Below are 25282 nucleotides of genomic sequence, written 5' to 3'. Positions count from 1 at the left end.
ACACCCTGCGTTAGTGTTGGTGTTACTAATTTTAACAATAGTGTTCTAGGGTTAATATAATTAAAGAACTTAGACTAACAAAACATGAATATACAGTAGTTGTGGAAAATCACTTTGCAATCAAAATTTCTGTAAAATGTTAAATATTTATAGTTTTTAACAATTTTAACCCCAACATCAGACTTGACAGTGATACATAAACTAGTGGGCCATTACCTTACAAAGTTTATATGTTTCGTCTATAAACAAAAACACTTCATTTAAGTGCTGAAGTTATGGCGTACCCAAAAAGAAGAGAAAGAATAAATGAGAAAGTGACCAGTAAAATAAGTCTAATTTACTGACGAATGTGAAACTGCTCACTGAAAAGGTATAACTTGTCTGTCACTTGTTTTTTCATTGTTTGAATTACTTGAACTTCCTCACTGAAAAATAAAAATTCATTCTTGTACATGTAATGTGATCCATCTGGAATCTACTGCAGCTCATTGAGGCAATGAGTAACCAAACATAATCAGTTTGTTTCAGTGACTAATATGTCATGTTTTCCTGTTAATAAAGACATAAAATTCAATCAAACAAGGTTCTTCTCAATGGTCATATTTATCTTGCAAGAATGGCAGAAATGTTAAGTGTCCACTATTAAAAGATCATTTGAAAAGTGTTTGAAAGACAGATTTAAGAAAAGAACTGCAGTTTATTGCAACAGTAATGAGGAAGCAAGCACTGATCAGTAAAGTCTAGACAGGGGCCGTGAAACAGAATGAATAACCCTGACGTTGAGAGAGAGAGAGGGGTGGGGTAGGGAGGGTGGTGAGAGAGAGAGAGAGAGAGAGAGAGAGAGAGAGAGAGAGAGAGAGAGAGAGAGAGGGGTGGGGTAGGAAGGGCAGTGAGAGAGAGGGGGGGATAGAGAGAGAGAGAGAGAGACAGTGAGAGAGAGACAATGAGAGAGAGAGAGAGAGAGAGAGAGAGAGAGAGAAAGAGGGAGTACACTGAATGAGAAAAACTTTAAAGGAATTCATGACATTTGTATGACACGTTTCACATCCAAAGATATTCATTGTTACAGAAAAAGACTTCAGTGACTTAAAGGGAAGTAGTTGTAGAAGAAGAAAATAAAGATGTTTGAAGAGTTTGTTTCTCTGTATCAGATGTGTTTGGTGCTATTATGGAAAAAAAGGGAGGAAAAAAAGGGTAAGAAATTATTGAAGCACTGCGAATGCAAAAAAAACCCTGTGACAATAGGGAAAACAGGTTATTTATATAGACTTTAGTGCTTTGGCTTCATTATCTCAAAGGCTTGCAACTTTTAAAGACTTAAAAAAAAAAGAAACATTGTCGCAAAGCTTGGACTGAATGATGTACTTGATGTCACAATATAACATACTTGAGTAAAGAATGCTTCACTGACTGTGCTAGTTTTTTCCAGTTCCTTTCCTCTATGTCTGCGTGACACACCTCACAGACTCCCACCCGCAGTCAGCTTCTTCAAAAAGTACAGGGATTTATGTCACCTGGACACTCAGATCAGGTTTGCCAACATTCTGCAGAGGCAAGTATGTGTTATAAGAAAAGCTTTAACATTCTAACTGCAGATTTATGATCTTACTACAAGAGTAGTCAAGACTGCAGTTTTCTATTTTCCATTTTTAGCTCAGCAATTATGCAGCAAAATTAAGTTCCTTATACTATTAAGCTAGACTATATCTATATATATGACTAAGTTTTGTGTAAATGTTTTCCTTTTTGATGTCGTGCAAGCCTATTAGCCTCAGTTTGTATTTTCTACTACCCTCTCAACCCCAGTCCTACACTTGAATCTCGGTTTCTTTCTTCAGGCACTGCTCACTTCTCTCAGTTCATGTGTGCCATTCTCCAACTCTCCACTAGATGTCCCCAGACTTGCACTTCCCTGCCCCGCCTATATACCCTTTCCCAGTTCTTGTCATCCCTGCATTTACCCGACCTTCCCTACTTGCCTATCTCTACTTCTCTTATTCAAAATAGTATACTCTCGACCATTTCCTTTCTGTCATGGTAAGTTTCTTTGTTAGTTCTTAGGCATACTTTGAATTGTATTTGTATTTTTTTACTTAAACTTTAGACGTTCTACCTGCTTCCAAGCCCTGTTGCTGGCTTGCATCCCCCCAGTACCCAAATTGTAATCCATGTGACGCACAATGAAACTTTAAATTTCAAAAGTGTGCCTGCTCCTGATGGTTTCAGTCGTCAAAGTGGCCTCCACAAATTAAGTTATACTATATTGATTTTACACCGTGACCGTTCCAAAATGCCAACCTTTTTGCTTTACTCATAAATATTTATCAAACTATTCTCTTTACAAAACATGTACTACATTTCAACTCATATGATATTATGTAGTCTTGGCTATCATTTGCAGTTTCAAACAGTTTCAAGTGCTTATGAAAGAACAACACCCTGAAAACTGATGTGGTGTAATTCAGCATTGTGCACATACTGCTGTGTTGCTGCTGATTTTTCATGTACAGTATGCTGTTTGAAAGTTTAAGTGTATAGAGGGCATGATTGCAAAAAAAAAAATGTAATATTAGATTTCAAAATCTATTTCCTGGTAGGTCTTTTAATAATGACAGTTTATAATTATTGTAGTTTACAGATATGAAAATATGCTGTATAAATTAGTTCATTGTATTTAGTGCCTGGGGGTGGAATAGATTGGTGACTAGAATAAAGGCAAGGCAGATCACATGATGATGTGTTGAGAGTTAAGGCTTTTTCAAACTTCAAAACTTAGCTTGAAACCAGACCTAAAAAGTATTCAGTGCTAAATGCTCATCAGTGTCATGGCCACACCAGAGAAATAACAAAATACAAATAGGTATTTGACTGTTTTATTTTGAAACAATGATACAAACTGCAATGAAAATGTTACCTACAGCTGTTGATTAAGATATTTTTATACATATTGCCGTACATTAAACTGATGGTATCTTAATAACCTTTATGTATACAACAATTGAAAATAAGTAATAAGATATAAAAAGTTTTTATACAGTTGATCTGGGCCAAAACATTTCAGGACTGCAATGAAGCACACAATATCACATGACTGAAACCAATGTAGATATAGCATAAGTTAAAACCTCAAATTGCCATGAAAAAAAGAAGATAAAAAATACAAATAATAAAACAAATAAGACATGTGGGACATTTTATTATTTTTCAAAAAGCTCTGAGAAGTGGTGAAAAAGGTTTGACTGATTCTGTAGCAAGGAGTTTAGAGGTTTAGAGGTTCACAGCAAAAGTGAAGTCTTCAGCAGCATCAGGTCCTGATGTAGGAGAAGGCAGCAAAGGTCTACCTGATGATATTAGTCTCTGCACTGGCTTATAACAGCAGCAGGTAAGCCATACTATTACAGTAAACACCAGACGATTAGTGAAATCAATGTGGAGAGGTCTTAACAAGGATAACATAATATTTCAGTATATACTGAAAGGCTCACAGCAATCTGTCACATGTTACAATTTGTCCTAACCTTACAAAACAGGCGATTTCAAGTCTGCAAGACAACAACTGAATTACTGAATGCATCTTTTTACATTGATAGTATATACTAGAAGAATTTTAAATACATTTATGAACTGGTTTAAATAGACATGTCCTGATCTGATATCAGATATTGGTTGCGATCTAGGCATTGTTCAACTGATTGGTATCAACTTTATTGAGTTATAATGGGCATGATGTTTTACTTCAACTGTCACACAGGTGAGGAAAGCATAGGTAAAGAACTCTGCACAAGCAGTTTAATGGCTTGGATCTGTATTTTTATCAAATAAAAAAAAGGGTTCCCTAATTTCAGGTTCATTCAATACGCACTGGATGTTAGAAGATCATATTATAAAAAATCTGAATATTCAATGGGAAGAAACACCAGTTCTTACAAAACTGCATAATGTCATTTTGTTTAGGTCTCCAGCTGCAACCCTTAATACCACTACCACTAATACTGCCATTCATCCAGTAAGTGCTAGTCTTGGGATCCAGCTATGGTCTGGTTAGCATATATGTCACAGCTGCCAGTGATAGAGATAAGACTGCCAGGAGGGCCACTGTAGGGCGAGGAGGACTATTCGATGTTGACGTATCTGTAATGTCAGAAAGGCAATACGATTAGTAAGTTAAATCCTCTAGGTTCTAAACACTTAAAATACAAATGGTTTAAAATGTAACATGCCAAAAGGATTGCTTCATTAACTTTATAAATAAAATAAAAAGGTAACATCTTAAGGGTGCTTCACACGGGCATTGTTTTGAAGGGTCTCTGGAGCTATGCAAACCACTCGCCTAGCATGCAGGAGAGATGGACTTTCATTTCAATGAACAATGGAATATGACACTTAGCATTTCTAATTCCCCACATTTTTACTTCTTTGTTTGTTTCACTCTAGTATACTGAATAAAGCAATATTACCAACCACAGTCTTTGAAATCACATGTATCTTCACATTTTACATTTTAAATACTTCTATATATTGAATCAAAATGAATGACTGCCAACTTACATGCAACAACACTGCCTGATACAATGTTCAGGGATGTAGAGCTGCTTGCGAGTCCACTGCTGAGTTGTGCGGTTGTGCTGCTTGCTGAAGGAACTGAGGACTTATCTTTAAAAACAAGCGTCATGTCAACAACCACCGAACCTCTCCTGCAATTGTGGGGGAAACGCAAACTCTTAAATAGGAAGTGAATAAATACTGGTAAATATCAAAGCAAAAATTGTAGTGTGTGTAGTTAATGGTAATTATTTTCTTACGTGAACATATCAACAATTGATCGACGGAAAGTTGATGGAAAGACTCTCTGACAAACTTTGTTGACCTGTTAAAGAAACAAGTAATTTGTTGAATATAATTATTCTAACAAGTAGCTGTAAGGTGACCAGACTACATTTACAATTTTACACTTTAAGCCTTAGATATGTTCATTATTATTTCACAAAAAATTTGTCTTGTTATGTAGGAGTCATTTATGTAGCAAACATTCATTCTTTTTACCTCAGAGGTCACTGTTATGGACAGAGTCTTATATGCTATAGACGATGAGTTAGAGAGATCCGATGTAAACGTTTGGTTAAGCTTAAACTGAAGACCCAGTGTGCCCTCACTGGATGAAGGTGGATCTGTTGAAGCAATGGTTGTGGTTTCTGTAGTTAATGTTGTCATAGCAGCTTGTTCTGTGGTAGGGGCAGCTGTTGTACTAGAAGGTGCATCAGTGGCAACAGCAGGGGAGGCAGCTGTAGTACGAAGAGCATTAGATGGAGTCACTGTAGCATTTGCGGCAGTAGTTTGATGAAGAGTTGTAGTGGTAGGAGCTGATGGTGTGGTTGTTGATGTACCTGTAATGGTAAGGCAGTAATAAATTATAATATCTATGTTTTAGCAGTTATAAAGCAAACAATGCCACTTTCAAGTATTTAGAAAACGTACCTTTCACAACAATGCTGTTTGGATCAACTGAAAGGGAGAAGTTGGAACTGTTGGACACTGCATCCACCAGAACTCGGACCAAAGCGCTTGTTTCTGGTACTGAGCTGGCATTGCTGAATATAAGCTCAGCGTCTACCACAACTGAACCTTCACTGTAAAAGAAATGATTGATTCTTTGATTATTATTGTCTACTATTTCTGACACTATTAAACCAGAAAAATGCTATAGGGACAAAGCTATAAGGACATTCTTTTAATCTAGCCTTGTGTAACGACCAGGTACCTACTATATATTATCAGTCAAAGGATTATCAATTCTCATCTGTACCAACTAGCAAATTATTCTTTATCATGTTACCCCAAGTGACATAAGCAAGGCATAATTCAGAGTCCTCATGCAGCCCAAGTTATACTCTATAGTTTATCACAACTAATTCAGGTTGTGTCATCAATATGAGTTATCCGCATTCTTCAGAATCAAATATTCTCTTTGTGTTCTTACAGCTCAGCAAGAACAGTTCAAATTGAAACTCAAGCCATGAGAAGCAAAACTTGGTACGATACACTTAGCTTTATGTATTTCTAATAATACCCTTTCCGCAACATTTGATGAAAATGTTGATTAAAAGTATCAATACTTTGTTTTTTTAAGAGACTCTACACATACATACATGTTGAATACATTGGATTACTTTTATTGTCTTTTCTAATTTGAAATTATTCTAAAGATTGAAATACAAATTCAAGTAAAAATCCAACCAGCTGATTGGACTCAAATAAGAAATGCTTTTGAAGATGAAATATAAAAAAAAAATGTATACCTGAAAGAATTGACAACAGATCGACTAAATCGTTCACCATATTCCTTTGAGTAGACGTTGTCAAGCTGAAAAATTTAAATAAAAGAAATCATTCAGATATTATGAAACGATGTATGGTAGCAATAATGTGTCTTAATATTTCAAGGTTACAGTTTTAACTATGGATCTAGTCCTTTGACAAACTTACCGCAGTTGTTACTTTGTCCGACAAAGTCTTAAATTGTGTTGATGATTCATTTCCCAATTCTGTTGTAAAATTTTGTAGCATTTTAAATTCCAACTTGACTGTTGCCTCTGAAACAGGCACAGCTGTAGTGGTCTTTTCCAAGGCAGTAGTTGTTGTAACTGTAGTTGCTGCTGATGAGGTATCATTGATAAGTGGTGTTTCTTTTGGAGTTGTTATGGCCGATGAAGTTGACTTGGGCGTTGGTAAGGTAGTTTTGAGTGCTACTGATGATAGGACGCCTTGTGCTGCAGTGGTTTTAACAGGTGGTGAAGTGACATCTGCTGAAACAGTATTATTGACTAGCTGTGATGTCGCCTGCTGATTTAATGTGGTTTTTGCCGTACTCTCTTCCTTTGCTGCTGTTGTTTTAAGTGTTGGTAACATTGAAGTGGTAGGTGATAGAGTTGAACCCAATGGCACTGAAGTGTTAAAGGTTGGGAAAGAAGATGTGTTGACTGCTGGGACTGTTGTACTAGTTGGTTCTTGACTTGGGGAAACTAGAGTAGAAGTTTCAGTTGGAGAAGATGAAGAAGATGCAGATATGGTCTCTTTGACAGCTGAAGTTGAACTCCTCAGTGAGGTAATCGACGTTGAATACAGCGTTGTGGCAGTGGTTTGAGTTGGTGCCAACACAGCTGTAGAGCAGACATATTGGTTTCAATCAAATTTGATTCATTAACAACTTAGAAGCAATTTATTTGTTTCACTAATTTTGAGTATAATCCAAATCCAAATTAATTAAACAAAGTGACTTTTATGACGGTGTCAAAGTCTTACCTGTTACAACAATGGATGATGTGTTGACGCTGAGAGAGAAATTGGAGCTAGAAGCAGCAGACACCAAAGTGTCAGCCACAGAACTGGCACTTGGCAGTGAGCTGGCATCATTGAATATCAGCTCAGCGTCCACTACAATGGATCCTTGACTGTGATGGAAATGTAAATAATAATTAATCATTCAATGTTGTAGTCCATTTTGATTGATTAATTTGTTCTAAAAGTGTTTTAAATGATTTACAGTAATCACCAAATAGTTTTAAAAAGTGGAAAAGATTTCATCATAAACCTACACAATACAAAAGTCCTAACATTTTTTTCATCAATTCTTTTGGCATTTTGAAACATGAAACAGCAAAGTCTGAAAATATACCAAAAACATCGTCTTGTACCTGAAACCGTTGATCACAGTTCTGTTGAAGTTATCTCCATATTGACTTAAATAGACTTGGTTGAGCTGTAAAATGAATATGAATGTATATTATTTTCAATTAAGTTATATATACACACACACATACACACACACACACACACACACACACACACACACACACACATATATATATATGTAGATATATACTGTATGTGTGTGTAAAAATATAGAAATGGTCACATTATACTTGGGCAGCCCCCTCAGGTATTGTCTATGTTTGGGAAGCACTACATACATACATACAAACATACACACATACACACATACACACACACAGACAGACAGACAAACAGACAGAGAGACAGACAGATAGACAGATAGATAAAGACTAAAGACTTACAGCTATGGACACTCTGTTCTCCAATCCTTTGAATTCTGGTGAAGATTTGTTTAAAAGCTGTGCTGTAAAATTCTGCAACAATTTGAACACCAACAAGATTTTTGGCTCAGAAGTTGGGGAGGCTGTTGTAGTTAACAAGGTGGCAATTGTTGAAGTAGTTGGTGCAGCTGAAGTAGTTGGTGCAGCTGAAGTCCCACTGATTAGGGATTTGGACACAACATCTGAGGAAATAAATGGTGATAAGGTCTCACTGACAGGTGGAGTTGGGTTTAATGCTGAAAAAGTTACTTTTTTATGCAAAGTTGTCTGGACTGATTCAAGAGTTGTATTGACTGGTGTTGGATATCATTTGTTTTTTATTACAGCTGTGTTGACAAGTGACAACATTACAAGCATTGAAAAGCTTTGATCAGGAGTTGATGTAAATTTGATCAGCCATGATGTCATCACTCCCACTGAAGTTCATTGATCATTAGCAAGGTTTCATTGAAAGGTGCTATAGTTGTTCTGCCTTGTGATCTATTTGTTACAGTTTCTACATGGTGCTGCTGGGTGGCATTTTGATGTTGCTTGAGCTTGACTTGAATCAAGCGATGATGAAATTGAATGAGTGGTGAAGAAGCCAAACTCACAGGAAGCAGGTTTGTTTCCACTTGTGTTTGGCTTGCAGAGATGGGATGCAGATGAGGTTTTAGTGTTTGATAACACAGCTGTGTTGACAAGTTATTACTGTTGGATTTGGAGATGGATTTAATAGTGCTACAAATGTTTTGACTGGTGAACAGGTTTGATCTGGGGTTGGGAGATGAATGACAAGCAGTGATGTCTTCGGTTGCAAATAAGTATAAAGGGTAATGGCTCAGCTACTGGTTGTGAAGTTGTTCTGCCTTTTGATGGCTTTCATCTTTGATGTTGTTGATGCTGGACTTGAACCAAGGGATGTTGAAGTTTTATTGGACCATAATTAAGTAATATTGACTGGTTGTTGATATGAGTTTAGTGATGCTTGACTTGCAGAGATGGGAAGGGACTCTTGAGTTCCTGGAGAGAAAGGTTAGGTTACTGTCTTAGAGTTGTTTCCACTGGCACCAAAGATAAAACGTAAGTGTTGGAGATAGTTGTGTTGAAGGCTGGTGAAGTTGCAAGTGATGAAAAGGAATTATCTGGAGTTGATGTGGTCCTAACTAGCAGGGATGTCATCAGTTGCTCCAAAGTTGTAAAGACTGCCGAAATGGTCTTGGGAAATGGCACTGAAGTTGTTGGTGCTGGGCTTGAATCAAGTTGTGGAGAATTGGTAATTAGTGGTTATGATTTTGAACTGGCTGGTTGTAATCTTGCATTGCAAAATGCCTGACTTGCAGTGATGGTGGATGAAGTTGTAGTTGGTGCTGAAACAATTGTCTTGGCAGACCTGACAGTTGTTTCTATTGGTGTTATAGCTGTGATGGTTGCTGGTGAAGTAGCAAGAAGTATAGAGGTCTGACCCATTGATTTCATCAGTTGTTCTGTAGTTTTTTTTTTTAATTGTATGGCATCATTTCATTGATTGCAGCTGAAGTTGCTGCTGCTGTTTGGAAACTTGTTCTGATGGCAGGTACATATGATGTTGCTGGCACTGGACTTGACTGAAATGATGGTGAAATTGTCAAGTAGTGAAGAAGTCCTGCTGGCTGGTTGCAAACTCCTATTAAGTAGTGTTTGACCTGAAGAAATTGGAGTTGAAGTTATAATTACTAGAGATAATAATAAAGTTAATGGTGATAGAGTTTTTGTGTTTATGGGGTAGGGGCTTAAAGCTGGGGTTGGTAATCAGATTTAGATACACTTTTTGTTATACTGGTTAAAATGATCTTTATGTCCTGATGGCAATCAATACATAATGTGTTCTTAAAAAAGAGCGAAGAAAAGCTGCTATCTACAGCTGGGAAAACACCAACCAATCAGCCTTTTTTGGGTGCCAAAATTCTAAACCATTCAAATCCCGCCCTGCTGTTCTGCCTGCCTCCTGCGCGTACATTTCCCCGGCGTGCACTCCGAGACCCCGTCTCCTGCCTCTGCTTCCCCTGACTCTACTGACTGCCCCTCTCGCTTGACCTCGGGCCTGTCCCCTCTGACCCGATGAGGTGCTTTGCTCAGGACTGTAGTCCGGATCAGAGCCTAAAAAGCTCTCACCATGGGGGCTCTGACAAGCAAAAGAATGAATGACATTTAGTAAGTCCTACAGAAAATGTATATGTACTGTAGCGTCAGTCCGGACGCTGTAGTGATGACGAGCCGATTCATGAACACGTTGATCTTTACTAACCGGTCACTGTTGGCCGTGATCACGACAACCAACAAAACAACAATCAATGTTTGAATGAATGAAGAACTTCTCCTCTTGTCTCTCCTCTCTCCAGCTCACACACTCTACACCTCTCCTGATGCCTTCACTAACCGTCAACACTGTAGGAATTAAGAACATCTACACTGAACACGTTTAACAAACAGTAGAGCTGTTACAGTATTATATGTGTTATAACTTTTCTCCTGATATCGTGTCACTGGTACAACTGGATAATGCTAGAATGACAGTTGTAATTACTAACAGCAGCCATATTTATTTGTGTATTTAACTTTCACTATGATAATGTTTTGGTGAGGACCGGTTTTGAATCAGTCACCATCATATGGTCGCAAGTCAGCGGCGCTCGTGCATGTGAGCGGGGGGGGGGGGGGGGGGGGGGGGGGGGGGCGTCGTTTTGGAGGAGCTCTGAGGGAGGAGGGGAGGGGTTAGACGGAGTCCTGAGGAAATGCTACATTCAAATTCATGCGAGTTTTCCGAGACTGCCAACCCCAGCTTTAATTGTCTGTGATGATGTATGATGCACAGTCACTGGAGTTGAGTTATTTTGACAGACTATATCTTTATTCTGGATTAAAGAAGACTTGAATCTAGTCATGGTGATAGCTGGTAAAACTTAAATGCCTGGGGAACTCATAAATAAGAGTCTCAAGTTGTTAATCATAACATACGGTATATCCCCTTTCTAGGTTGATTAAAAAAACACATTTTTATGTCTGGCAGGTAAAGTAAAGACTTACTTGTGACAACAATGGATGATGTGTTGACGCTGAGGGAGAAATTAGAGCTGGAAGCAGCAGACACCAAAGTCTCAGCCACAGAACTGGTATTTGGTAGTGAGCTGGCATCATTGAATATCAGCTCAGTGTCTACTACAACGGATCCTTGACTGTAAAGCAAATGTAAATAAGAATTAATCAATCAATGTTGTAGTCCATTTTGATTGATTAGTGTTCTAAAAGTGTTTTGGGGATCAATTAAATGAAGAAGTCACAGCTGGAAATGACTACAAGTGAGGAGAAGAGAGTAGAGGGTAAAGATGTAGAATGACATGCAGCAAAGAACCATGCTCTATATTAACTGCAGAGGTTCATGTGAAGTGCTTATCCTTCACACTGACAGTGCCCAGGTAGGTACATTTCAAGAGATTTAAACAGGAAGCACCTGAAACGGTGAAAAAATACTGTATCTGTGGCATAATGTACCTGAAACCTTTGATCACTGTTCTGTTGAAGCTAGTTCCATATTGAGCTGAATAAACTTGGTCCAGCTGTGAAAGACAAATTTGGAGAGTGATTGCAAAAGTTATAGAAAGTACATTTCTTTCATTTCAGAAAAATATGTTGGTGTGGGATTGACAATATTCCAAGGTTTGGCCTTACATTTGTGTCTGTGTATGTGTGTGTGTGTGTGTGTGGGGGGGGGGGGGGGGGGGGGGGGGGGGGGAATACTCTAAAGAGAAACTACATAAAAATGTTCCTTCAGTGACATCATTTGTTTTAATTCATACAAAAGAACACAATTGTTTGACTTAAGGATGTGGTCACAGTTTGTTGAAAATTTTACAAATTAAAGTTATCAAAAAAAGATGTTTGTGGCTTACTGCTTCGGCCACTTTCTTTTCCAATGCCTTGAATTCTGGTGAGGACGTATTTCCAAGCTCTGCTGTAAAATTCTGCTGCACTTTGAAAACCAAAGATATTTTCGGCTCAGGAGGTGGGGCAGTCATTCTGGTTGTTTCTGAGGCAGAAGTTTTTGCAATTGATGTAGCTGATGAAGTTGTTCCAACTACGGTGGTTGATGGAACATTTGAGGACATAACTGGTGTTGAGGAGGAGGACATGTGAGAAGTAGTCAAGATTGTTGAAGTGGTATGATCTGCACTTGATGTAATATCAACTTTCAATGATGTTGTTGGTTGCACTGAAGTTGTGTCAATTGATGGGGTCGTTGTAGTGACTCCTACAGAAGTTGTTGTGCCTTGTGATGTTGCTTGTGTTGGAGATGACTTTTCAAGTGCCACAGTTGTGGTAACTGGGGCTGTTGTCATAGGCTGTGAAGAAGTGTGATCTGGAGTTGATGTTGGCTGCAACAATGTAGTTGGATGCACTGAAGTTGTATCAATTGATTGCGTTGTTGTAGTGGCTGCTGCAATAGTTGTAGTGACTTGAGATGTTAAGGATGTTGTAAATGTTGTTTCAGCAGGGGCTTGAGTTGGTGTTGACACAGCTGCAAGGATGACACATTATTTCAAGTAAATATTGATGCTGAATTGTCTTTTCTTAAACAATTACTTTGTCAATTATTATTTAAAACATAAAGTGCAGAGCATCTGACTGTACGTCTTGTAATTTTATCAAGATCTTACTTGTGACAAGAATGGATGATGTGTTGACGCTGAGGGAGAAATTAGAGCTGGAAGCAGCAGACACCAAAGTCTCAGCCACAGAACTGATATTTGGTAGTGAGCTGGCATCATTGAATACAAGCTCAGCGTCTACTACAACGGATCCTTGACTGTAAAGCAAATGTAAATAAGAATTAATCAATCAATGTTGTCATCCATTTTGATTCATTTATTTGTTGTAAAAGTGTTGGGGGTGGGGGTGGGGGGGTAATTTCACTTGTGAAGACATCACAGCTGGAAATGACTACAAGTGAGGAGAAGAGAGTGGAGGGAAAGATGCAGAAAGACATGCAGCAAAGAACCATGCTCTATATTAAAGGTGACATATCACGCTTTTTTCATCAATATATATTGGTCTAAGAGGTCCCCAAAACATGTCTTTAAAGTTTATGCTTAAAAAAACACTTTGAAATCAGATTTTGGCATGCCTGAAAATCCCTCGTCTTCAGTCCTCCTCAGAACACTCTGTTTTCTCTCTGACCACGCCCCCTCAGGAAGTGGATGTGCCTCAGCTCTCCAGCACATTGATCTAATGTTTACATGTTGGCTGAATATACACGGCTGCTCAGAGATCACGTTACTTCAACCCTCTGAATCTGATCCAGAATCTGATCCTGACGGAGAGGCGCCTGTAGCAGGACCTTTCTGAAGGATTGGTCACAGATTTAGTGTTTCTTATTGTTTTATTTATCAGTATGTTGACGTGTGTCTTGGTACACAGCTACGAACATGTAGCTATGTGGCTATGCTAACTAGCGCTAGCACTTATCCATGATAAATAAAAATCATCCACTAGATCTTCAAATCTGCAGGCCTGGGGAGTAAAACCGACCTCTGCCAGAAAGGCAGCAGGACCTTTCTGAAGGATTGGTCACAGATTTTGCGTTTCTTGTTTTATTTGTCAGTATGTAGACGTGTGTCTTGGTACACAGCTACAGCTACAGCTATGAAGATGTAGCTATGTGGCTATGCTAATTAGTGCTAGCACTTATCCATGTCAAATAAAAATCATCCACTAGATCTTCAAATCTGCAGACGTGGGGAGTAAAACCGACCTCTGCCAGAAAGGCAGCGGGACCTTTTCTGAAGGATTGGTCACAGATTCTGTGTTTCTTGTTGTTTTATTTGTCAGTATGTTGACGTGTGTCTTGGTACACAGCTACAGCTACGACATGTAGCTATGTAGCTATGCTAACTAGCGCTAGCACTTATCCATGGTAAATAAAAATCATCCACTAGATCTTCAAATCTGCAGACGTGGGGAGTAAAACCGACCTTTGTGTTTATTAAGACAGCCTACAACTAGCATGCCTCCCTCCTAAGCTCCTTGTTACCAAACATTTGTGCAGGTAATGAAAAACGGAGGGGGGATTCAGTATTATTTTATACAGTCTATTGGCTGAACAATCTCCGAGCTCTGACTCCGTGACAGACCAGATAGTGTTGTGACGTAACAAAAACACTGAAGTCTGAAACGGCTCGTTTCACACACATTTACAGAAAGGTGGAGAAATCAAAACAGGGGCAGAATGGATTTTTTTCATTCTTGGGGGGTTTGTAGACATGCCAGGGAAACATATTTCAGGTAGAGAACCATTAAAAAGTCAATTTTGCATGATATGTCACCTTTAACTGCATAGGTTCATGTGAAATGCTTATCCTTCACACTGACAGTGCCCCCTGTGTTTGACCATTATTGAAAAATAAAAAATTGAAGGCTTTGCCAAAAAGATTAGGTACATTTCAAGAGATTAAAACAGGAAGCACCTCAAACGGAGAAAACAAATACTGTATCTGTGGCATAATGTACCTGAAACCTTTGATCACTGTTCTGTTGAAGCTAGTTCCATATTGAGCTGAATAAACTTGGTCCAGCTGTAAAAGACAAATTTGGAGAGGGATTGCAAAAGTTATAGAAAATACATTTCTTTCATTTCAGAAAAATATGTTTGTGTGTGATTGAGAATATTCCAAAGTTTGGCCTTACATTTGTTTGTGTTTATGTGTGTGTGTGTGTGTGTGTGTGTGTGTGTGTGTGTGTGTGTGTGTGTGTGCATGTATGTGTGTGCATGTATGTGTGTGTGTGTGTGTGTGTGTGTGTATGTTTGTGTGTGTGTGTGTGAGCGTGTCTGTGGAGAGAGCAGGAGAGTTTTTATTCGTGTTGTGTCTGAGTTTGTTAGAGATAGAGTAAACCAGAGAGAGATTTCACAAACGGCTGGTTCAACTCTGACCTAATAATCAGCAAGAGAATGTCAAGTTCTTTTGAGTACTTTTCACTCTCATCGTGCCCTATGTATCCATGACTAGATTTTTCCTGCAAGTATAAGAACCATGCAATGGTCTCCATGATTCAAAATCCATACCTAACTGGCTCCAGACCGAGGTCTCAATTCAATCTCATTTAGAAAAATACTGTAAAGAGAAACTATTTAAAATCGTTCCTTCAGGTACATCATTTGTTTTAGTTCTTACAAAAGATAACCATTGTATGACTGCCGGATGTGGTCACAGTTTGCCGAAAATTTTACAAATTAAAGTTACCAAAAAAGATGTTTGTGGCTTACCGCTTCGGACACTTTCTTTTCCAATGCCTTGAACTCTGGTGAGGACGTATTTCCAAGCTCTGCTGTAAAATTCTGCTGCACTTTGAAAACCAAAGATATTTTCGGCTCAGGAGGTGGGGCAGTCATTCTGGTTGTTTCTGTTCCAACTATGGTGGTTGATGGAACATTTGAGGACATAACTGGTGTTGAGGAGGAGGACATGTGAGAAGTAGTCAAGATTGTTGAAGTGGTATGATCTGCACTTGATGTAATATCAACTTTCAACGATGTAGTTGGATGCACTGAAGTTGTGTCAATTGATTGCGTTGTTGTAGTGACGCCTGCAGAAGTTGTTGTGCCTTGTGATGTTGTTTGTGTTGGAGATGACTTTTCAAGTGTCACAGTTGTGGTAACTGCGGCTGTTGTCATAGGCTGTGAAGAAGTGTGATCTGGAGTTGATGTTTGCTGCAATGAAGTAGTTGGTTGCACTGAAGTTGTGTCAATTGATTGCGTTGTTGTAGTGACGCCTGCAGAAGTTGTTGTGCCTTGTGATGTTGTTTGTGTTGGAGATGACTTTTCAAGTGTTACAGTTGTGGTAACTGCGGCTGTTGTCATAGGCTGTGAAGAAGTGTGATCTGGAGTTGATGTTTGCTGCAATGAAGTAGTTGGTTGCACTGAAGTTGTGTCAATTGATTGCGTTGTTGTAGTGACGCCTGCAGAAGTTGTTGTGCCTTGTGATGTTGTTTGTGTTGGAGATGACTTTTCAAGTGTCACAGTTGTGGTAACTGGGGCTGTTGTCATAGGCTGTGAAGAAGTGTGATCTGGAGTTGATGTTTGCTGCAATGAAGTAGTTGGTTGCACTGAAGTTGTGTCAATTGATTGCGTTGTTGTAGTGACGCCTGCAGAAGTTGTTGTGCCTTGTGATGTTGTTTGTGTTGGAGATGACTTTTCAAGTGTTACAGTTGTGGTAACTGGGGCTGTTGTCATAGGCTGTGAAGAAGTGTGATCTGGAGTTGAAGTCGTTGGCTGCAACGATGTAGTTGGATGCACTGAAGTTGTGTCAATTGATTGCGTTGTTGTAGTGGCTGTTGCAATAGTTGTAGTGCCTTGAGATGTTAAAGATGTTGCAAATGTTGTTTCAGCTGGGGCTTGAGTTGGTGTTGACACAGCTGCAAGGATGACAAATTATTTCAAGTAAATATTTATGCTGAATTGTCTTTTCTTAAACAATTACTTTGTCAATTATTATTTATAACATAAAGTGCAGAGCACCGACTGTACGTCTTGTAATTTTATCAAGATCTTACTTTGGACAACAATGGATGATGTGTTGACGCTGAGGGAGAAATTAGAGCTGGAAGCAGCAGACACCAAAGTCTCAGCCACAGAACTGGTATTTGGTAGTGAGCTGACATCATTGAATACAAGCTCAGCGTCTACTACAACGGATCCTTGACTGTAAAGCAAATGTAAATAAGAATTAATCTCTCATTGTTGTAATCCATTTTGATTCATTTATTTGTTATAAAAGTGTTGGGGGGGGGTAATTTCACTTGTTAAGACATCACAGCTGGAAATGACCACAAGTGAGGAGAAGAGAGTGGAGGGAAAGATGCAGAAAGACATGCAGCAAAGAACCATCCTCTATATTAACTGCAGAAGTTCATGTGAAGTGCTTATCCTTCACACTGACAGTGCCCTCTGTGTTTGACCATTATTGAAAAAGAAAAAATTGAAGGCTCCGCCAAAAAGATTAGGTACATTTCAAGAGATTTAAACAGGAAGCACCTGAAACGATGAAAAAATACTGTATCTGTGGCATAATGTACCTGAAACCTTTGATCACTGTTCTGTTGAAGCTAGTTCCATATTGAGCTGAATAAACTTGGTCCAGCTGTGAAAGACAAATTTGCAGAGTGATTGAAAAAGTTAGAGAAAATACATTTCTTTCATTTCAGAAAAATATGTTTGTGTGTGATTGAGAATATTCCAAAGTTTGGCCTTACATTTGTTTGTGCATGCGTGTGTGTGTGTGTGTGTGTGTGTGTGTGTGTGTGTGTGTGTGTGTGTGTGTGTGTGTGTATGTGTGGAGAGGGCAAGAGAGTTTTTTCTCAATTCAATCGCATGTCAAAATATAATCTAAAGAAAAACTATTTAAAAACGTTCCTTCAGCTCCATTATTTGTTTTAATCAGTATATAACATAACCATTGTATAACTGTATAATGCGGTCACAGCTTGTTGAAAATTAAAAAAATTAGAGTAATACAACACTGTCATGGCTTACCGCTGAGGACACTTTGTTTTTCAATGCCTTGAACTCTGGTGAGGACGTATTTCCAAGCTCTGCTGTAAAATTCTGCTGCACTTTGAAAACCAAAGATATTTTCGGCTCAGGAGGTGGGGCAGTCATTCTGGTTGTTTCTGAGGCAGAAGTTGTTGCAATTGATGTAGCTGATGAAGTTTTGCCAACTATGGTGGTTGATGGAACATTTGAGGACATAACTGGTGTTGAGGAGGAGGACATGTGAGAAGTAGTCAAGATTGTTGAAGTGGTATGATCTCTACTTGATGTAATATCAACTTTCAACGATGTAGTTGGATGCACTGAAGTTGTGTCAATTGATTGCGTTGTTGTAGTGACGCCTGCAGAAGTTGTTGTGCCTTGTGATGTTGTTTGTGTTGGAGATGACTTTTCAAGTGCCACAGTTGTGGTAACTGGGGCTGTTGTCATAGGCTGTGAAGAAGTGTGATCTGGAGTTGATGTTTGCTGCAATGAAGTAGTTGGTTGCACTGAAGTTGTGTCAATTGATTGCGTTGTTGTAGTGGCTGCTGCAATAGTTGTTGTGCCTTGTGATGTTGTTTGTGTTGGAGATGACTTTTCAAGTGTCACAGTTGTGGTAACTGGGGCTGTTGTCATAGGCTGTGAAGAAGTGTGATCTGGAGTTGATGTTTGCTGCAATGAAGTAGTTGGTTGCACTGAAGTTGTGTCAATTGATTGCGTTGTTGTAGTGACGCCTGCAGAAGTTGTTGTGCCTTGTGATGTTGTTTGTGTTGGAGATGACTTTTCAAGTGTTACAGTTGTGGTAACTGCGGCTGTTGTCATAGGCTGTGAAGAAGTGTGATCTGGAGTTGATGTTTGCTGCAATGAAGTAGTTGGTTGCACTGAAGTTGTGTCAATTGATTGCGTTGTTGTAGTGACGCCTGCAGAAGTTGTTGTGCCTTGTGATGTTGTTTGTGTTGGAGATGACTTTTCAAGTGTCACAGTTGTGGTAACTTGGGCTGTTGTCATAGGCTGTGAAGAAGTGTGATCTGGAGTTGATGTTTGCTGCAATGAAGTAGTTGGTTGCACTGAAGTTGTGTCAATTGATTGCGTTGTTGTAGTGACGCCTGCAGAAGTTGTTGTGCCTTGTGATGTTGTTTGTGTTGGAGATGACTTTTCAAGTGTCACAGTTGTGGTAACTGGGGCTGTTGTCATAGGCTGTGAAGAAGTGTGATCTGGAGTTGAAGTCGTTGGCTGCAACGATGTAGTTGGATGCACTGAAGTTGTGTCAATTGATTGTGTTGTTGTAGTGGCTGTTGCAATAGTTGTAGTGCCTTGAGATGTTAAAGATGTTGCAAATGTTGTTTCAGCTGGGGCTTGAGTTGGTGTTGACACAGCTGCAAGGATGACAAATTATTTCAAGTAAATATTTATGCTGAATTGTCTTTTCTTAAACAATTACTTTGTCAATTATTATTTATAACATAAAGTGCAGAGCACCGACTGTACGTCTTGTAATTTTATCAAGATCTTACTTTGGACAACAATGGATGATGTGTTGACGCTGAGGGAGAAATTAGAGCTGGAAGCAGCAGACACCAAAGTCTCAGCCACAGAACTGGTATTTGGTAGTGAGCTGACATCATTGAATACAAGCTCAGCGTCTACTACAACGGATCCTTGACTGTAAAGCAAATGTAAATAAGAATTAATCTCTCATTGTTGTAATCCATTTTGATTCATTTATTTGTTATAAAAGTGTTGGGGGGGGGTAATTTCACTTGTTAAGACATCACAGCTGGAAATGACCACAAGTGAGGAGAAGAGAGTGGAGGGAAAGATGCAGAAAGACATGCAGCAAAGAACCATCCTCTATATTAACTGCAGAAGTTCATGTGAAGTGCTTATCCTTCACACTGACAGTGCCCTCTGTGTTTGACCATTATTGAAAAAGAAAAAATTGAAGGCTCCGCCAAAAAGATTAGGTACATTTCAAGAGATTTAAACAGGAAGCACCTGAAACGATGAAAAAATACTGTATCTGTGGCATAATGTACCTGAAACCTTTGATCACTGTTCTGTTGAAGCTAGTTCCATATTGAGCTGAATAAACTTGGTCCAGCTGTGAAAGACAAATTTGCAGAGTGATTGAAAAAGTTAGAGAAAATACATTTCTTTCATTTCAGAAAAATATGTTTGTGTGTGATTGAGAATATTCCAAAGTTTGGCCTTACATTTGTTTGTGCATGCGTGTGTGTGTGTGTGTGTGTGTGTGTGTGTGCATGTGTGGAGAGGGCAAGAGAGTTTTTTCTCAATTCAATCGCATGTCAAAATATAATCTAAAGAAAAACTATTTAAAAACGTTCCTTCAGCTCCATTATTTGTTTTAATCAGTATATAACATAACCATTGTATAACTGTATAATGCGGTCACAGCTTGTTGAAAATTAAAAAAATTAGAGTAATACAACACTGTCATGGCTTACCGCTGAGGACACTTTGTTTTTCAATGCCTTGAACTCTGGTGAGGACGTATTTCCAAGCTCTGCTGTAAAATTCTGCTGCACTTTGAAAACCAAAGATATTTTCGGCTCAGGAGGTGGGGCAGTCATTCTGGTTGTTTCTGAGGCAGAAGTTGTTGCAATTGATGTAGCTGATGAAGTTTTGCCAACTATGGTGGTTGATGGAACATTTGAGGACATAACTGGTGTTGAGGAGGAGGACATGTGAGAAGTAGTCAAGATTGTTGAAGTGGTATGATCTCTACTTGATGTAATATCAACTTTCAACGATGTAGTTGGATGCACTGAAGTTGTGTCAATTGATTGCGTTGTTGTAGTGACGCCTGCAGAAGTTGTTGTGCCTTGTGATGTTGTTTGTGTTGGAGATGACTTTTCAAGTGCCACAGTTGTGGTAACTGGGGCTGTTGTCATAGGCTGTGAAGAAGTGTGATCTGGAGTTGAAGTCGTTGCCTGCAACGATGTAGTTGGTTGCACTGAAGTTGTGTCAATTGATTGCGTTGTTGTAGTGGCTGCTGCAATAGTTGTTGTGCCTTGTGATGTTGTTTGTGTTGGAGATGACTTTTCAAGTGTTACAGTTGTGGTTACTGCGGCTGTTGTCATAGGCTGTGAAGAAGTGTGATCTGGAGTTGATGTTTGCTGCAATGAAGTAGTTGGTTGCACTGAAGTTGTGTCAATTGATTGCGTTGTTGTAGTGACGCCTGCAGAAGTTGTTGTGCCTTGTGATGTTGTTTGTGTTGGAGATGACTTTTCAAGTGCCACAGTTGTGGTAACTTGGGCTGTTGTCATAGGCTGTGAAGAAGTGTGATCTGGAGTTGATGTTTGCTGCAATGAAGTAGTTGGTTGCACTGAAGTTGTGTCAATTGATTGCGTTGTTGTAGTGACGCCTGCAGAAGTTGTTGTGCCTTGTGATGTTGTTTGTGTTGGAGATGACTTTTCAAGTGTTACAGTTGTGGTAACTGCGGCTGTTGTCATAGGCTGTGAAGAAGTGTGATCTGGAGTTGATGTTTGCTGCAATGAAGTAGTTGGTTGCACTGAAGTTGTGTCAATTGATTGCGTTGTTGTAGTGACGCCTGCAGAAGTTGTTGTGCCTTGTGATGTTGTTTGTGTTGGAGATGACTTTTCAAGTGTCACAGTTGTGGTAACTTGGGCTGTTGTCATAGGCTGTGAAGAAGTGTGATCTGGAGTTGATGTTTGCTGCAATGAAGTAGTTGGTTGCACTGAAGTTGTGTCAATTGATTGCGTTGTTGTAGTGACGCCTGCAGAAGTTGTTGTGCCTTGTGATGTTGTTTGTGTTGGAGATGACTTTTCAAGTGTTACAGTTGTGGTAACTGCGGCTGTTGTCATAGGCTGTGAAGAAGTGTGATCTGGAGTTGAAGTCGTTGGCTGCAACGATGTAGTTGGATGCACTGAAGTTGTGTCAATTGATTGCGTTGTTGTAGTGGCTGTTGCAATAGTTGTAGTGCCTTGAGATGTTAAAGATGTTGCAAATGTTGTTTCAGCTGGGGCTTGAGTTGGTGTTGACACAGCTGCAAGGATGACAAATTATTTCAAGTAAATATTTATGCTGAATTGTCTTTTCTTAAACAATTACTTTGTCAATTATTATTTATAACATAAAGTGCAGAGCACCGACTGTACGTCTTGTAATTTTATCAAGATCTTACTTTGGACAACAATGGATGATGTGTTGACGCTGAGGGAGAAATTAGAGCTGGAAGCAGCAGACACCAAAGTCTCAGCCACAGAACTGGTATTTGGTAGTGAGCTGACATCATTGAATACAAGCTCAGCGTCTACTACAACGGATCCTTGACTGTAAAGCAAATGTAAATAAGAATTAATCTCTCATTGTTGTAATCCATTTTGATTCATTTATTTGTTATAAAAGTGTTGGGGGGGGGTAATTTCACTTGTTAAGACATCACAGCTGGAAATGACCACAAGTGAGGAGAAGAGAGTGGAGGGAAAGATGCAGAAAGACATGCAGCAAAGAACCATCCTCTATATTAACTGCAGAAGTTCATGTGAAGTGCTTATCCTTCACACTGACAGTGCCCTCTGTGTTTGACCATTATTGAAAAAGAAAAAATTGAAGGCTCCGCCAAAAAGATTAGGTACATTTCAAGAGATTTAAACAGGAAGCACCTGAAACGATGAAAAAATACTGTATCTGTGGCATAATGTACCTGAAACCTTTGATCACTGTTCTGTTGAAGCTAGTTCCATATTGAGCTGAATAAACTTGGTCCAGCTGTGAAAGACAAATTTGCAGAGTGATTGAAAAAGTTAGAGAAAATACATTTCTTTCATTTCAGAAAAATATGTTTGTGTGTGATTGAGAATATTCCAAAGTTTGGCCTTACATTTGTTTGTGCATGTGTGTGTGTGTGTGTGTGTGTGTGTGTGTGTGTGTGTGCATGTGTGGAGAGGGCAAGAGAGTTTTTTCTCAATTAAATCGCATGTCAAAATATAATCTAAAGAAAAACTATTTAAAAACGTTCCTTCAGCTCCATTATTTGTTTTAATCAGTATATAACATAACCATTGTATAACTGTATAATGCGGTCACAGTTTGTTGAAAATTAAAAAAATTAGAGTAATACAACACTGTCATGGCTTACCGCTGAGGACACTTTGTTTTTCAATGCCTTGAACTCTGGTGAGGACGTATTTCCAAGCTCTGCTGTAAAATTCTGCTGCACTTTGAAAACCAAAGATATTTTCGGCTCAGGAGGTGGGGCAGTCATTCTGGTTGTTTCTGAGGCAGAAGTTGTTGCAATTGATGTAGCTGATGAAGTTTTGCCAACTATGGTGGTTGATGGAACATTTGAGGACATAACTGGTGTTGAGGAGGAGGACATGTGAGAAGTAGTCAAGATTGTTGAAGTGGTATGATCTGCACTTGATGTAATATCAACTTTCAACGATGTAGTTGGATGCACTGAAGTTGTGTCAATTGATTGCGTTGTTGTAGTGACGCCTGCAGAAGTTGTTGTGCCTTGTGATGTTGTTTGTGTTGGAGATGACTTTTCAAGTGCCACAGTTGTGGTAACTGGGGCTGTTGTCATAGGCTGTGAAGAAGTGTGATCTGGAGTTGAAGTCGTTGGCTGCAACGATGTAGTTGGTTGCACTGAAGTTGTGTCAATTGATTGCGTTGTTGTAGTGGCTGCTGCAATAGTTGTTGTGCCTTGTGATGTTGTTTGTGTTGGAGATGACTTTTCAAGTGTTACAGTTGTGGTTACTGCGGCTGTTGTCATAGGCTGTGAAGAAGTGTGATCTGGAGTTGATGTTTGCTGCAATGAAGTAGTTGGTTGCACTGAAGTTGTGTCAATTGATTGCGTTGTTGTAGTGACGCCTGCAGAAGTTGTTGTGCCTTGTGATGTTGTTTGTGTTGGAGATGACTTTTCAAGTGCCACAGTTGTGGTAACTGGGGCTGTTGTCATAGGCTGTGAAGAAGTGTGATCTGGAGTTGATGTTTGCTGCAATGAAGTAGTTGGTTGCACTGAAGTTGTGTCAATTGATTGCGTTGTTGTAGTGACGCCTGCAGAAGTTGTGCCTTGTGTTGTTTGTGTTGGAGATGACTTTTCAAGTGTCACAGTTGTGGTAACTGGGGCTGTTGTCATAGGCTGTGAAGAAGTGTGATCTGGAGTTGATGTTTGCTGCAATGAAGTAGTTGGTTGCACTGAAGTTGTGTCAATTGATTGCGTTGTTGTAGTGACGCCTGCAGAAGTTGTTGTGCCTTGTGATGTTGTTTGTGTTGGAGATGACTTTTCAAGTGTCACAGTTGTGGTAACTTGGGCTGTTGTCATAGGCTGTGAAGAAGTGTGATCTGGAGTTGATGTTTGCTGCAATGAAGTAGTTGGTTGCACTGAAGTTGTGTCAATTGATTGCGTTGTTGTAGTGACGCCTGCAGAAGTTGTTGTGCCTTGTGATGTTGTTTGTGTTGGAGATGACTTTTCAAGTGTTACAGTTGTGGTAACTGCGGCTGTTGTCATAGGCTGTGAAGAAGTGTGATCTGGAGTTGAAGTCGTTGGCTGCAACGATGTAGTTGGATGCACTGAAGTTGTGTCAATTGATTGCGTTGTTGTAGTGGCTGTTGCAATAGTTGTAGTGCCTTGAGATGTTAAAGATGTTGCAAATGTTGTTTCAGCTGGGGCTTGAGTTGGTGTTGACACAGCTGCAAGGATGACAAATTATTTCAAGTAAATATTTATGCTGAATTGTCTTTTCTTAAACAATTACTTTGTCAATTATTATTTATAACATAAAGTGCAGAGCACCGACTGTACGTCTTGTAATTTTATCAAGATCTTACTTTGGACAACAATGGATGATGTGTTGACGCTGAGGGAGAAATTAGAGCTGGAAGCAGCAGACACCAAAGTCTCAGCCACAGAACTGGTATTTGGTAGTGAGCTGACATCATTGAATACAAGCTCAGCGTCTACTACAACGGATCCTTGACTGTAAAGCAAATGTAAATAAGAATTAATCTCTCATTGTTGTAATCCATTTTGATTCATTTATTTGTTATAAAAGTGTTGGGGGGGGGTAATTTCACTTGTTAAGACATCACAGCTGGAAATGACCACAAGTGAGGAGAAGAGAGTGGAGGGAAAGATGCAGAAAGACATGCAGCAAAGAACCATCCTCTATATTAACTGCAGAAGTTCATGTGAAGTGCTTATCCTTCACACTGACAGTGCCCTCTGTGTTTGACCATTATTGAAAAAGAAAAAATTGAAGGATCCGCCAAAAAGATTAGGTACATTTCAAGAGATTTAAACAGGAAGCACCTGAAACGATGAAAAAATACTGTATCTGTGGCATAATGTACCTGAAACCTTTGATCACTGTTCTGTTGAAGCTAGTTCCATATTGAGCTGAATAAACTTGGTCCAGCTGTGAAAGACAAATTTGCAGAGTGATTGAAAAAGTTAGAGAAAATACATTTCTTTCATTTCAGGAAAATATGTTTGTGTGTGATTGAGAATATTCCAAAGTTTGGCCTTACATTTGTTTGTGCATGCGTGTGTGTGTGTGTGTGTGTGTGCGTGTGTGCATGTGTGGAGAGGGCAAGAGAGTTTTTTCTCAATTCAATCGCATGTCAAAATATAATCTAAAGAAAAACT

At 39.2% G+C, this 25282-nt stretch overlaps 3 protein-coding genes across 3 annotated transcripts; all 3 read right to left on the bottom strand.

The window, feature by feature from the left end:
* Positions 1 to 2999: 2999 nt before the first annotated feature.
* LOC117816245 (uncharacterized protein PB18E9.04c-like) lies at positions 3000 to 11177 on the bottom strand. Its single transcript, XM_034688429.1, has 11 exons — positions 11157 to 11177; positions 8073 to 8293; positions 7692 to 7756; positions 7300 to 7448; positions 6484 to 7157; positions 6297 to 6361; positions 5476 to 5627; positions 5044 to 5384; positions 4803 to 4867; positions 4549 to 4694; positions 3000 to 4131 (listed from the first exon to the last, which is right to left on the bottom strand). Exons 5-11 carry the CDS (start codon positions 6904 to 6906, stop codon positions 4031 to 4033), a joined length of 1293 nt encoding a protein of 430 aa, XP_034544320.1. The 5' UTR covers positions 6907 to 7157; positions 7300 to 7448; positions 7692 to 7756; positions 8073 to 8293; positions 11157 to 11177; the 3' UTR covers positions 3000 to 4030.
* Positions 11178 to 16129: 4952 nt separating this feature from the next.
* Positions 16130 to 17956, bottom strand: LOC117815560 (cell wall protein DAN4-like). The gene is made up of 5 exons (XM_034687338.1): positions 17653 to 17956; positions 17196 to 17260; positions 16674 to 16822; positions 16313 to 16535; positions 16130 to 16226 (listed from the first exon to the last, which is right to left on the bottom strand). The coding sequence occupies exons 1-5, from the start codon at positions 17890 to 17892 to the stop codon at positions 16130 to 16132; spliced, it is 774 nt and encodes a 257-aa protein (XP_034543229.1). The 5' UTR covers positions 17893 to 17956.
* Positions 17957 to 18619: 663 nt separating this feature from the next.
* Positions 18620 to 23704, bottom strand: LOC117815559 (mucin-5AC-like). Its single transcript, XM_034687336.1, has 8 exons — positions 22772 to 23704; positions 22337 to 22401; positions 21815 to 21963; positions 20115 to 21676; positions 19686 to 19750; positions 19164 to 19312; positions 18803 to 19025; positions 18620 to 18716 (listed from the first exon to the last, which is right to left on the bottom strand). The coding sequence occupies exons 1-8, from the start codon at positions 23591 to 23593 to the stop codon at positions 18620 to 18622; spliced, it is 3132 nt and encodes a 1043-aa protein (XP_034543227.1). The 5' UTR covers positions 23594 to 23704.
* Between the last annotated feature and the right edge of the window lie 1578 nt (positions 23705 to 25282).

Source organism: Notolabrus celidotus, chromosome 7 (assembly GCF_009762535.1).
Source record: "Notolabrus celidotus isolate fNotCel1 chromosome 7, fNotCel1.pri, whole genome shotgun sequence".
NCBI classification, from domain to species: Eukaryota; Metazoa; Chordata; class Actinopteri; order Labriformes; family Labridae; genus Notolabrus; species Notolabrus celidotus.
This window is presented reverse-complemented; position numbering and strand designations above follow the sequence as displayed.

Excerpts from the sequence above, each read along its gene's own strand:
- LOC117816245 (XM_034688429.1), bottom strand. The coding sequence starts at position 6,906 with ATGTTACCAACACTTAAAACAACAGCAGCAAAGGAAGAGAGTACGGCA. Across the intron at positions 5,628-6,296 it reads TCTGTTGTCAATTCTTTCAG|TGAAGGTTCAGTTGTGGTAG; the intron begins GTATACATTTTT and ends TTTCTTTTACAG. Across the intron at positions 4,868-5,043 it reads CCATAACAGTGACCTCTGAG|GTCAACAAAGTTTGTCAGAG; the intron begins GTAAAAAGAATG and ends TTTCTTTAACAG.
- LOC117815560 (XM_034687338.1), bottom strand. The coding sequence starts at position 17,892 with ATGTCCTCCTCCTCAACACCAGTTATGTCCTCAAATGTTCCATCAACC. Across the intron at positions 17,261-17,652 it reads AAAACAAAGTGTCCTCAGCG|CTGGACCAAGTTTATTCAGC; the intron begins GTAAGCCATGAC and ends TGTCTTTCACAG. Across the intron at positions 16,823-17,195 it reads ACAGTGATCAAAGGTTTCAG|TCAAGGATCCGTTGTAGTAG; the intron begins GTACATTATGCC and ends TTTGCTTTACAG.
- LOC117815559 (XM_034687336.1), bottom strand. The coding sequence starts at position 23,593 with ATGACAACAGCCCCAGTTACCACAACTGTGGCACTTGAAAAGTCATCT. Across the intron at positions 21,677-21,814 it reads ATCATCCATTGTTGTCCAAA|CTGTGTCAACACCAACTCAA; the intron begins GTAAGATCTTGA and ends TCATCCTTGCAG. Across the intron at positions 19,751-20,114 it reads AAAACAAAGTGTCCTCAGCG|CTGGACCAAGTTTATTCAGC; the intron begins GTAAGCCATGAC and ends TGTCTTTCACAG.